This window comes from Falco punctatus (genome assembly GCF_963210335.1).
Source record: "Falco punctatus genome assembly, chromosome: 3".
In the NCBI taxonomy this organism is placed as follows: domain Eukaryota; kingdom Metazoa; phylum Chordata; class Aves; order Falconiformes; family Falconidae; genus Falco; species Falco punctatus.
The window spans coordinates 71,419,279-71,432,516 of record NC_137582.1 but is presented as its reverse complement, the minus strand read 5'-3'; the positions used below and the strand labels follow the sequence as shown (position 1 = coordinate 71,432,516).

General features: G+C 40.2%; 1 protein-coding gene across 3 annotated transcripts in view; it reads left to right on the top strand.

The window, feature by feature from the left end:
- TEX10 (testis expressed 10) overlaps window positions 1-13,238 on the top strand; it is a 60,198-nt gene that overhangs the window by 13,911 nt on the left and 33,049 nt on the right. For all 3 annotated transcript variants that reach the window (XM_080378581.1, XM_080378580.1, XM_080378579.1), the window contains 4 exons: window positions 1,609-1,847; window positions 6,481-6,616; window positions 12,175-12,350; window positions 12,851-13,028. In XM_080378581.1, coding sequence (XP_080234707.1) covers window positions 1,609-1,847; window positions 6,481-6,616; window positions 12,175-12,350; window positions 12,851-13,028 — 729 coding nt within the window. The remainder of the gene's footprint in view (window positions 1-1,608; window positions 1,848-6,480; window positions 6,617-12,174; window positions 12,351-12,850; window positions 13,029-13,238) is intronic.

Sequence of the window (13,238 nt, the reverse complement as noted above, 5' to 3'; positions counted from 1 at the left end):
TGGTGTAGGTACAAAGGATATCCGCCAGTGTCTGTCTTGGTTTCAGATGCTTGCAAACTGCCACCGCAGCTAGAGCTGTAGTAGTATACAAAGGGTCTACTGTTACTTGAGGCTGAAATTTTGTTTGGTATTTTGACTGTTGCATTTTCTTTTCCTGGAGGGACACATAGATTAGAAGTACAGCATAGCTCTTTGTTAAATGCTGTCATTTCAGCAAAGTCTTACCTATTAAGTTCATACAGCCAAAAGGTGTTCTGCTTTTCCATGTTTTGACCTGAAAATGCTTCCTTGAAACTGAAAATCTCAGAATTAGCAGTTAGGCAATGCAACCATCTTGCCTTATGACATCCTGACTAACCATACTTCTGTTGATCTTCCTTCAGTCTGGTACTAAGTTTTGCCCCATTGTTAACGCTTTAAAATAAACAGGTTATTGGATACATGCAGGAAAAACAATATGTGAAATTTATTTTTTTAAAAAACCTCATTTTTAGAAAACACTTGTGGTTTTATTTTGACTATTATTTCAAGACCTCTCGAAATTTAGCTTTATGCCAGAAAAATAAAAACAGCTGCTTTTTTTCCCTTGTTTCCCAATATATTGGGTTAAAGGCTTGCATTTGGAAACCTTCCATGGCATTTCAAAGCTTCCTTCCTTCTCCAGTTAGAAAAAGTTGCAGAAATTTACCACAGTGTTACTGATAGTGCTTAGTATCTACATATTCTAAACATAAAAAAATTATTAGCATTTATGCCATCAGTAAGTAATGTTCACAGGCTGAGATTTATTTGCTCATATTGTAATGGTTAGCTCTGAACTGAGGGGTGACTACACTTTTATTAGTGCAGGTTTTAAGTCCTTTTTGTTACTTTGTTTTCACAACTTTGCTTTGTGTTCTGGATGTAGACATTCATATTGTGCAGCTTTCTGCAGATAAATGCTGTGATTTTTTTTATATATACTGTTAGTGACCAATCAGCAAGTAGTGAATTTCTAGCATTATATGTCAAGCTGCAATACCCTTGATTACTTTCTTTTTGTCTTTCAAATCTCTGTAGGGCAACAGGGTGGTCCGGCAGAATATTGTGATGGTGAAAAATGTGGTTTTGATTCCACATGAATTTGGAAAGAAGTACATAAATGGACTTCTCTGGGCTGTTTGTGGTGCTTTTTGTTGTTGTGTAATAATGACAAAATCCATGTGATTCCTCACAGGAGAAACACAGAAGACACTGCAACTAACTAAGGATTAACTTTTTAGCTTTTTTACTGGTTTCAGTCACCTAAAAGTCACCCACTGCTAGGCCGGACTAAAAAAGTCAAACAGGAGAAAAGATATGATTTAGAGCATTGGTTGTTGCCGCCACTATAAATATGTGAAACAGGCATTTTGGTGGCAGAACAAAAAATTAAATACCCATATGTCAAATATGAAGACTTTAGACATGTGTATTGACTTTAAAACTTTTTTCCGACATAGTATAATTTCTACCAAAGTAACACATATTAAAAGGCACAAAATATTTTTTTGAAATCTCTCTCTTTTTTTTCTTCTTTTCTTTTTTTTTCTTCTTTTTTTTTTCCCCTTCCACACCCCTCTGTTCCAGCAACAAGTATTGTACGACATCCTCAAACAGCGTAGACCATCTTTTACTGAACTTAACCTTGTGTGACATAATGGTTTCACTAGCAAGCACTTCAACACTTCAGATGGATTCTGGTTGGCTGGACATGATAAGGAAGTTTGTGACAGATACTCTTCAGGATGGCAGCAAGCTGAATAGCAAGCAGGTGAACAGATTGCTTGGTGTGACTTGGAGACTAATGCAAATACAGCAAAACAAAGGTAAGGGTTTCTGAAAAGCCAAATTATGCAGTGACAAAGAGGTTGAGTTATTGTAGCATTTGCAGGTCACTTCATCTGATATCCTCCGTTTTTAGGTTACAGTGTATTTTGTCTAAAGAGCTAAACTGAATTTCATGGTCATATGCCTGCATGTAGCATTGAAAACTGCTTGATTTTTAGGGATGCTGTTAGATTCATACTGTTGATGTGCAAAGTACTAATACATTTGTGTACTTGTTTTCTCGTTTTACTACTTAAGATTTTCTTATAAATGGGAAGATGAGGGGGTTTTACTGAAAAAAAGAATTACTAGGATGTAGAGGTACATGACACTTTAATATTCCAGTCCTTATGTAAAATCATTAATGTAGCTGGTAGACTCCATTGACTACTGCCAGATGACCATTCTGGTTCTGTAGTGACATGAAATGCCAAGATAGTTATGATGGAAGCTGCTCTAAAATATTTTCCAAGAGAAAATATATTGCCAGTTGTGACTTGCAGGACCAGTACAGTGTTTTGCCTTGGTTCCTGCCCCTCCCCGGCCCCTGCCCTTTTTCAGGTACTTCTTGGTTTTGTTCCAGGTGAGACCTTGGTTGACATGTCCGTTATGTAATCAATGTAGGACTTAGTGAAAAATTCCTTTCTTAAATAAATCTAAAGGTGGCAGAGGTCTGTGGTGTCTTCCTAGTCTGGTAGAAGTGAATCCCACAGCCACACAGCCAAGTAGAGTTTACAGAAAATGCTTTGCCCTTAGCAGCAGGTTTTGTTGTTAGTGTTGTAGGTGGAAAAGAAGTCAAATGTCCCTCACATATATTTTGGCAGTTAGTTGTATCTCTGTCCAAATAGATTTTTAATTGGGAATCTGTCTATTCCTGTGTCTCTGATGATGAAGTTAACTAATTATTCCTATCTGCACCCCAAATTTAGCTTCTTGTTGAAGGCAGATAATAGTCCAAAGTCAGAGGTGTGCCTGTCTCGCCAGCTGAGCTAAAGCAGAAGAGTGGCTACAAAGGAAAATAGTTTCCAAACTATTGTTAGACTGTTAAATCAGATACTTCATGCTTTTCCTTGTAATGAAACAGTGATTTCTTTTTTTCTCCTTCGTTTACCAAACATTTACCAGATAGTAGATAACGGCTGGTGTTTTTCTAACTGAAGTGGCCATTTTAGTGCAGTAATTTTACTCAGGAATGCAGAAAATAAATAAGCTTTAAAAAAGTTTAAATGAAATTGTAAAAGATTAATGTGTATGGGTCTTGTCTGCTGATCCTGTAAAGGTTCAGGAATTTCACTGCAAGTAGAAAATTGTTTACCTCATAAATCTGTATCTGTTTGTGTGGACAGTATATCTCATCCCTTCAACGTAATCCTCGTGCAGTACTAAAAGCCTGATTAGATGTCAGGTTCTAATTCATTCAGGTAAATAATTCATTTACTACATGTAGAGGATGTACAGCCTTGACATGCTGAAGAAAAGGGCTGATGGCTCGTTTGGCGAGAAGTGCAGGGTCCTGCACCTGGGGAGGAGCAAGCCCATCATGCAGCTGTGTATGCTGGAAAGCAGCTTGGCAGGAAAGGGCCAGCAGTGGGCCCTGGGGGGGGGGGGGCAGCAGTGGGCGCTGGGGGGGGGCAGCAGTGGGCCCTGGGGGCAAAAAAGGTCAGTGGTGTCCTGGGCTGCATTAGGAGGGGTGTTGACAGCAGGTTGAGGGAGGTGATCATTCCCCTCTATTCTGCACTGGTGAAGCCTCATGGGGAGTGCTGTGTCCCCAGTATTGGGCTCCCTCACATAAGAGACATGTAGACATACTGCAGAGAGTCCAGCAAAGGACCATGAAGATCGTGAAGGCACAGGAGCCTCTCTCCTATGAGGAAAGGCTGAGAGAGCTGGGGCTGTTCAGCTGGAGAAGAGAGCGGAGGGCATTTCATCGATGTATGTTAATACCTGAAGGGAGGGTGCAAAGAAGAGGGAGCCAGGCTTTTTTCAGTGGAGGCAGTGGGCAAAAGCTGGAACACAGGAGATGCTCTCTGAACATCAGGAAACACTTTTTTCACTGTGAGAGTGACCAGGCACTGGTACAGTTGCCCAGGGAGGCTGTCGAGTCTCCATCCTTGGAAATACTCAGAAGCTGTCTGGACATGGTCCTGGACAGCCAGGTCTAGCTGATCCTGCTTGAGCAGGTGTGTTAGACTAGATGATCTTCAGAGGTCCCATCCCACCTCAAGCATTATGTAATTCTGTGGAAGAAGAAAAGCTTCTTTCCTTTATTTCTTTTTTTTGATGGTGCTCTAAAATTTCTGCACGGTATTGTGTCAGATGACACTGCAAGAGATGGTACAGACCAAAAATATAACTCTGATTTGTTTAAAACCTCTCTGACATTGAGATTAAGGGCCTGGAAAGATATGTCATGTTTAGAAGACAATACAAAATTAAAAATGAACTATTAAAATACAATATTTTTTTTTAAGAACACAATGGCAATCAAAAGAGGGGGAAATGTAGACAGAAAAAACAGAGCTAATGAATGAGAGATTAAATAAAAATAAGTCAACCTGCGCATTGTGCCACGAAAGCATGGTGGTGTCTTTGCAGTTGCATTTTTCAGGGTTGTCAGTTTTGAGTAACTGTTTATGCTGAGGTGAAATGCACATATCCACCTTTTTTCTGTGGATGTCTAGAAGAGCTTTGAGCTGTGTTGTCTCAAGATTTCTCTGCATTGTTTAAAGGTCAAACTTTGGATCTGTTCTCTGTAATTAGGAGGTCTGCTCCTTTCTTGCATCTCTCAGGTATGACTTTATCAGCAGCTTGCCTGCTAGTTGTATTTTTGATAACTTTTGAGTAACAAAGCAGGCACAGTCAGTCACTTCAGAAGGCTTGTCATGTGCCAATTAAAACTGAAATATGTTAAAAATCATGAGAACTTTGGCTGCATTTTGGAAGTCTGTATAATGTGGACCTCTTAAGTACTACTTCTTAAGAATACTTTTAAAATTGCTTCCATTTTTTAAACTTGTCCTTTTCATATGAAGCAATTCAAACAGTAGGACCTGCTTTACTAAATGTGCCATAGAGAGTTGGAAGGTGTCTGAATGTCCTACACACTTAGAATATTTATTCATTGTATTTGTTCAGTTCACAGATCGTTAATTATCTAAAACCCATGCAATGGGAAAATTGTTACTCAATTAAGAATAAGCCAGTGTTCTGTTTAAGAAACACTATCCAAGATGAATTTTCACCTGAAGAGTATGTGAATTGAATAAGTTGATGCTCCTGATGCAATAAAAAGAACTTAATAATTTATCATAATTAAAATCCATTCTAATATTTGATGTATTTTTCTGTTGACAAGTATGTTAGATTTCAGCTTCTAGGTAGCTCCCTGCATTATGCTGAAGTATGACTGTGCCATTTCATCCACTTTTTATAGCGTGCCTTTTACAGAGAACCTCTATACAATAACTTAAATCTGTTCCCTGGTTAAGAGTTTTACTGATGAAGACCAGCCCCTGACAGGATCCGGAATCATTTTTAGCGTGAAGCATTGTTGCCTCTCTAGGCAGAAGTGGTGTTCAGTGTGGAACCAGTTGTATCTGGTTTTGAATACAGACTGCTCTGTACATCTGGATGGAAAGATAAAGGTTTTGCAGTCTCAGTCTATGAAGATAAGGAAGTGATTGCTGCTATTTAAGTATTGTCTTGGCAGCCGTGAATTCCTTGGGACCCCAAGCTCTTCTGAGACAAATTGAGTCAGGTCTCTCATACCCTTCATGTATTTCTGAGTTTTCAGATGCTTCCCCATTCTTTCCATGCTTATCTTCTCTCAGTTCAGATATTTTTTCCATGTTTTGTTAATTTTTACATCTAGTGGTTTAGTCCAGTTTCTAAAGAAAATGTTAGGTTTGTTTCTCAGTGTACTAGTAAATTCTGTACTTGGTGGCTGGTTTCAGCCAACTTTGTTACAAGGGTAGAATTTTCATACGTTGTTTTAAGTCTGGTGATAACACATAGCTAATGAGAGCTTCGGAGAAGGTAAGGTTCCAGTGGAGTTTAGCAGTTCTCTTTGCAGTGGCTTGCCAGTGGCCTCTTGAGGTGTGTATTTTCTGGTTAATTGGCAAATATGGTTTGTAGCCAGCTGCTTCAAAGACATGGAGAGCTGGTAAGGCCGGTGTGTGTGTGGCAGGGAGAAAGGGACAGTATAGAGAGAACTGAAAGCACTGATGATGAGGGTTGAGGGGGCATAAGTGAGGTATAAAGGAGAAGATTGGTGTGAGGTTACTGCACTAGGGGAAAAGAATGTGGAAGATGGCTGTGGAAAGCATGAATTCATTAGTTCTTAGCTGCCTCACAACCTGTGCACGGCCTTGTCTTCAAGAAGTTCTGAAGTTTTCACTTGCATGTTGTCTCTGTTCTTTTGTGTGTCTCTTTCAGAAGCTATGCAAGATGATGATGTTTCAATGGTTTAGAAGTCTATCCAGTAGTTGTTTTAAAAAATTTTGATACTTCTCTGTGGAGTTAAATGTAAATAGTTGCAGATATGGATTATAGGTCTTCCGTATATGTGTGTGTATATATAAAATCAGAAGATTAAGAAGCACTACTTCAGATTTTTGTATATTTTCTTTCTAGTGGCAACAGAACCCTTGATAAAAGCAGTATATACACTGTACCAGCAAAGGAATCTCCTCTTTCCAGTTCGTACATTGCTTTTGAAATTCTTTAGCAGAGTTTACCTGAAAGAAGATTTGAGGACTCAAAGAATCAGGTAAAAAACATTTTTTTTTTTTCTTTTTTTTTTTTTTTCCATTTCAACATAGTATGCTTCTTTCAGAAGTTAGAATACTGGATTTCTATGTAGATGATGTAGATGTAGATGAATCTGTTTTGGCACTGCGTCACTGAAATTTGAAAGTTCAGTTTCTCTGTGAGATTGATGTGTATTAGCTTAGTTGTCTTTTTTTGTAACTTCAGTACTAGATTGATATTAAGGATTTCAATTTTAACTTGAAGTACACTGCTGCAAGCTCGTTACTGGCTGTGCAGCAGTCAGTGGATGTGTCAGGATTGTGCAGCTGTAGCCATGGTTCACTTCATTACTTCAGCCTGAGGTTGTGTGTGGACCTGTGACTTAGTGCCTTTGATGGTTCTGGTAGTGCCTGTCTAGCCTTTTGTACCTATTTTCTTTAAGAAAAGTATTCTGTTGTTTTGGGTATGTGGTCCTAAGGAGACTAGGTTTAGGAAAATGTTCTTGACCATTTGGGTTCCCAGTTTCATACTTCTATGAGATATCTGGGGTGCTTCAAGTAAGAGGAGATGATTTTCTGTATTGCTGCTGTTATTGTTCATAATAAAATTTGTCCAAATCATTTCCAAGTCTTAACTTTTCCAGAGGGTGTTTTTCAGCCAGGTCATCTGGTTCCAGCTACGTAAAATCCTTAAACACAGGTCAGGCTGCATCAATCCTAACTCGTTTGAGAACAGCAAAGAGATGTAAGATCATATCCATGATACCTGTTTCTGCTGCTAGGTAAAAAATAAACCTCAGGGTCCCCAGAAGTACTGGCATCCAGTAGCAGAGTCAAGCTTTCGGAAAATTGTTGTCTTCTGCATCTACTTTGCTTTCTTAAATTTTACATTGTAGTAATGCCTGGGTGTACATGTAATTAGATCTGCAGCCAGAAACATCTAACACTACCCTATGAACGCTATAAAAAAGTATGGGGAATTTGAATGGCAAACAGAAAAAAGGCTTGGGAATATCCCATTTCCCTCCTTTTCTCAACCAGCTAATTTCCCAGAGGTTACTGTCTTCTCTACTTACCTGGAAGTCTTGAGCATCTCATCCAGTTTCACATGATCATCTTAACTATCTAGAAAGCTTTAGTTTTCCATCTTTAGATGTCACAAATAGCAGTAGTTTTTCTGCTGTTCCTCTTAGTCTTCACATGGAATTGTGACTTTTTAGAAACAGATGAATGAAATTTCAAAAATTTGTTGCAAAAAGGGTAATTGCACTTATGTCTGATAAGACATTTTAAGATGACATAATGCTTGTATGCTGTACTGATTCATTTCTTTCTTTAAAAACAAGTGGTTTTTTTCATTATTGCAAGATGTGTACTGTGCAGTAGATCCTGGATGACATTCATGTTATTCCATCTAGTTTGACATCATAGCTCCTTCAGCCCTCCTGTGATTGCTCTCCTCCATATTTTTTTTTTCTCAGAAGCTTGTCAAGAGTAGTCTTAAGAGGAGCAGAAGTTTTGTTGGAACATTTTCCAAGGACGTTTAAGTGAAGGTGTTTATTTTTTAGGTGTATTTGATTCAAAGGCTAGGTAGAAGCTTTTGGCTATTGTTGCCCTGTGAAAGAAAACTTGATTGATTTATTACAAGGTTCAGAATTAATATTTTGGTCTTGATGTTAGTATATTGTAGTGGTTTAACCCCAGCCGGCAACCAAGCACCACGCAGCCACTTGCTCACTGCCCCTGACCCAGAGGGATGGGGAGGAGAACTGGAAAGGAATGTAAAAGTCAAGGGTTGAGATAAGAACAATTTAATAGGTAAAGCAAAAGCCGTGCATGCAAGCAAAGCAAAACAAGGAATTCATTCACCACTTCCCATGGGCAGGCAGGTGTTCAGCCACCCCCAGGAAAGCAGGGCTCCGTCACACCTAACGGTTACTGGGGAAGACAAATGCCATAATGCCGGATGTCCCCCTCTTCCTTCTTCTTCCCCCAGTTTATATACTCAGCATGTCGGCATATGGTATGGAATATCCCTTTGGCTAGTTTGGGCCACCTGTCCTGGCTGTGTCCCCTCCCAATTTCCCGTGCCCCCCCAGCCCTCTCGCTGGCAGGGCCCAAGAAACTGAAAAGTCCTTGGTTCAGTATAAACATCACCCAGCAACAACCCCAAACACCAGTGTGCTATCAACATTGTTCTCACACCAAATCCAAAACACTGCACTGCACCAGCAACTAAGAAAACTAACTCTATCCCAGCTGAAACCAGGACATATCTTCACCCCTAATCACTACACACATATGCATAGTCATTGTGTGTATACATGCATACCCAGTGTGTATGTACACACACGCATGTATATATACTGGTAGAGACTTAAAGGCTATTTAGCCTTACAGCTTGCCTTCCACACTGCTGACCTATGTGAGATGCTATAGAAAGAAGGCAAGAATTACTGTTCCATACTACTCTTAAGCCTCTAACAATTTTGAAGCCTGTGCTTCCTCACAGTGCAGAGCTTCTGTGTGTTTAGTATCCCTCGGTGGATGTCATTTCCATGAGCTCTTCTAGTCATTCCTTGGAGCTGCCTAAATCAAGAGTGGCTGCAGCATCCTTTGGAAAGGAGTGACAAAGCTCAGCTATCTGAAGACCAGCTTGTGTTTGTTTTGATCATGGCTCCTTCTAGTTTCATTTGATACCAGCACCCATTTCTTTTGTGGGAAGAGAAAGCAACTGTTTTATTCCTATCCACCATTTACATGTCAAGTGACTTGAGACCTCTTTTGAGCCCACCTCCAACTCACCCACTTCAGTTGTCTGTTCTCCAGGCTTTTCCTGTTGTTAAACACAATCTCTCTATGCAAGGCTCTTCCCTCTTATGTCATCGATACCTAGTTTCCTTGAAAAGCTTTTGGTGAGCGATCTTGTCTTTTGAAAATGGAATAATTTTTATCATCATTATGGTACTCTTGTTGACATTTTCAAAGACCTACTTTGAACTTCTTGATTACACCTGGTTGCTTCTTTCATGTAGTCATCACTTCAATAGTAAGCTGATGAAAATGCTTTTGGTTTATAAATGATACTTGGTTTGATAAGACAGGGTGTCATAGAAATTGTAGACTACTGAAGATATGATCTATAAGATTCTATAAGAAACTGAAAGTTTGAGCTAGAAAAGATAAATGAAATCAGATCTATAATGGAGGTTGTCAAGTTTACCAAAGACATTTAAAGGAAAGAAAAAAATTATTAGTGAAGTTCCCTGAAGTATTGGCCCTGAAGGCCAGTTGATTGGAATGGGGAAAGGAGGTCTGGAGAATAAAGTCATAAATACAAATGAAAATTTTTCTAGGGCTGAGGAAGAACTGGTCTGAGGTTTGGGTTTGGTTGGGTTTGGTTTTTTTCTATTTCCTGACCATTTTTTAGGGGGTGTTTAGAGTAAACAGCACTTACAGAGAAAGGGAAAAAAGGAATTGATAAGCAAACTGGTTTCATTCCTACTTTTCTGACAAGAAGGTTAGAAGTAGCAGTTCCTAAATGTGAAAACAGCAAAAGTTTCTTAACTACCACACTATAGGATAAGGGAAGAAGTGGGTCTGAAATTAGGGTGAATTGAGGTTGTCCTTCAATATAAGTAAGTGTCACATTTTCCCATAAAGATTATTATAATTTGTGTCAAACAGAAGGGATGATCAGAGTCCTCAGATAAGAAAACAACAGTGCTGTAAACAAATTTGAGTTGAATGCAGTCAAATGAATGCAAAAGAGGACGATTAGGTAAATTTTATTCCAGAGGCTCAAGAGAACTGGAACGTGAAAATGCCGATAGTAAGAACTCTGTTACCTTTAAAGGCAGGTGATGCAATATGTATTTAGTATAAAAGATGGCATCTCACCTAGAGAGTAGGAGCGTGTACAGTGGAACACACTGTACACAGGTAACAATAGTGGAAATGGTAAAACTGGAGTGAGTCTGCCTGTGCAGTTCCTCAGAGCTCCTTTGAAGCTAAACTAGATGTTATCATTAATGACAGGCACACAAAACAGGAGTATGCCAATAGAAACTTTCTGATGACACACAGTTTAGAAACACTACCTGACCAGAGGAAACGAGAAATAAACCAGAAGAATTGGATTACCTGAGGGAATGGTAGAAGAGGGAAGAGAAGTATTTGTACAAAACACAAATTGGTGCATTTAGCAACTAACAGGATTTTTTAAAATGTAAAATTCAGCCAGGCAGTTGCAAACAATAGTCCTGTGATTAATCTCTCTCCTATATGCTGGGTGTGTACTGGGGATGGGGGGTGGTGGGGGGTGGAACAAGTGTAGATTTTAAAGATACTAAGCGTTAGCAGAAGATACATGGAAGTATTGTAATCCGTGAACAAGCTCATTTGATACCTCATTCAGTTGTAGTTACTTATGCACAAGAAAGCCCAAATTGTAAGAGCTGCAGGGGCAACCTAAGCTATAGATTCTTTCTGCTTATGTTTGAATTGTCCCAAACACCTCAATTGTGCTTGCCTGAAGCTCTGGGTAGAGTCAATAGAAAGGTAAACATTCCAGCAGAATTTATGTAAAAAGTCTCTTTAAATTTAGCAAGTGAAGAATCGGATCAGCTGAATGTAATGAAACACATGGGCCAGACAGATACACAGGGACATAACCCAAGGGTGCTGAGAAAGTTGTCTTGTGAAAGTGAGGCCACTTTGTCGTCCATGGAAAGCCATGGTGACCGCAGGAGGTTCTGTATGACTGGGAAAAGACTGCTGTTTGACCCATCTTGAAGAGAATCTGGGGAATTTCAGGCTGATGAGCCTTGGCATGGTCCCTGCAAAGGCTGTGCAGCCCTTTGCTTGGAATTAATATGAACATGTAAAGACAAAGCGGTAATCGGGAACAAGCTAGCGTGTATGCGAGAGCAAACTGTACTTTACTGACATGATAGCCCTCGATGATGAACGATGAATAGCTGCATGGTGAAGGGGAGAGTGTCTTGACACAATAAACTTGTTAATAAGGTTTGTTTAGTGCTGTGTTCTATCAGTTTTATTTTTTCGTTTTGCTTTAAGTGGTATCGGAATTGACAAGCAAGATGCCAGCAAGGGTAGAACTGAATTTGAAAGTCTATTGTAAAGAGTAGTAGCTTGATTGGAGGGTTCAGTGATGTTAAGGCTGTAGTAGTCTCGTGGCTTTTTAGCCTGATGCATAACTCATTAAATATAAACCAATAAAACTGGTGACAAATGGAAGTGTTGATTTGCCAGCATATGGTCAGTTCACACAGATACTTTCTGGAAGAGTTGAAAATATGCAGTGCAAAAGCTATGGATCAGATAAACACTTCTGATGTAGCTGTAGTGGCACACCAGTGTTCTCAGATCTTCTGGTGAAGTATTCTCAGCACATCACAGTATTGCAGTTTATTGTAACTTAAATGTACCTGTCATTAAAGCAACTTAGTCAACTGGAGAGAGTAAGTTTGTGGGGCGGTTGTTGTTTTGGTTTGTGTGTTTTGGTTTTTTGTGTTTTGGGTTTTTTTCCCCCAACTAATTTTCCCTCTTTCTTTAGAAGTCGAAGTAAAGTTTTATCTCGTTGGTTGGCTGGCTTACCTCAGCAGCTTGCTCTGCTTGGCTTGAGAAACCCTGAGCTTTCAAATCAGCTGATTGACATCATTCATTCTGCTGCTTCTCGTTCAAACAAGGAATTATTGCAAAGTTTACAAGCCACTGCTGCTCGAATATATGGTAAGACTTTTACACTACAGTGAAATGAATTTTGTCCATCACTTGGCAGGGAAGTTGCAATATGTGGGAAATATTGATGTTTCCTAGAAGAACATATAGTTGGGAGGCAGGAGGGACAGGGGTGGAGATGGGTTTAGTCCCTTTTAGAAAAGGTTGAAACTAACTGTATGTCATTTCCTAGAGGCTAGTAAAAAAGTTAGATCTTTGGGTCGAGTCAGTAGGACTTGGACAGACTAGAAGGTTCAGGTTTTGTGAAATCTACTTCTTGGTAGCATTGCTTCTCTTTTCTGCCCCCCCCTCCCCACGTTAGTTATATTGTCTTCCCTCCAGCAAGTGCTGTAGGCCTTTAACTAAGAGTAGTTAGAAGAGAGTGGGGTCCTTTGCGGGATTGCTGCAGAGTTTCGCCTACGATGCTTCTGCTGTGTGATTGTTACCCAGCGGTTTTGTGCGTGGAAAAGCAGTGGCACGTCAGCGTTTCGCTTCCCTATGTGTGCCGGCAGATCCGCTAGATGGTACCCTGGTCCTGCTGCCGGCCGAGGCGCAGCGGCGGCTGGTGCAGCTGGTGTACTTCCTGCCCTGCCTGCCCGCCAGCCTGCTCGCCGGCCTCAGCCGCTGCTGCATCATGGGCAGGATGTCCTCCGAGCTGGCGGCCACCCTCATCGGGATACTGCACATGAGGTACGACAGTGGTTTGTGTTTGCTGTGGGGCGGGGGGAAAGTCAACCAGACAAAAAAAACCCCACACAACCGACTGTGGACGTTTATTCATTGTGAACTTTGTTACTGCTTTGCACAGGAGAAGGCAATATAGTGTGCAAGAATTTGCATCGCAAAGAAAGTTAGTGCTTCCATCAAACTTCACTCCTAGCCTTTCACTTCCAGTGTCCT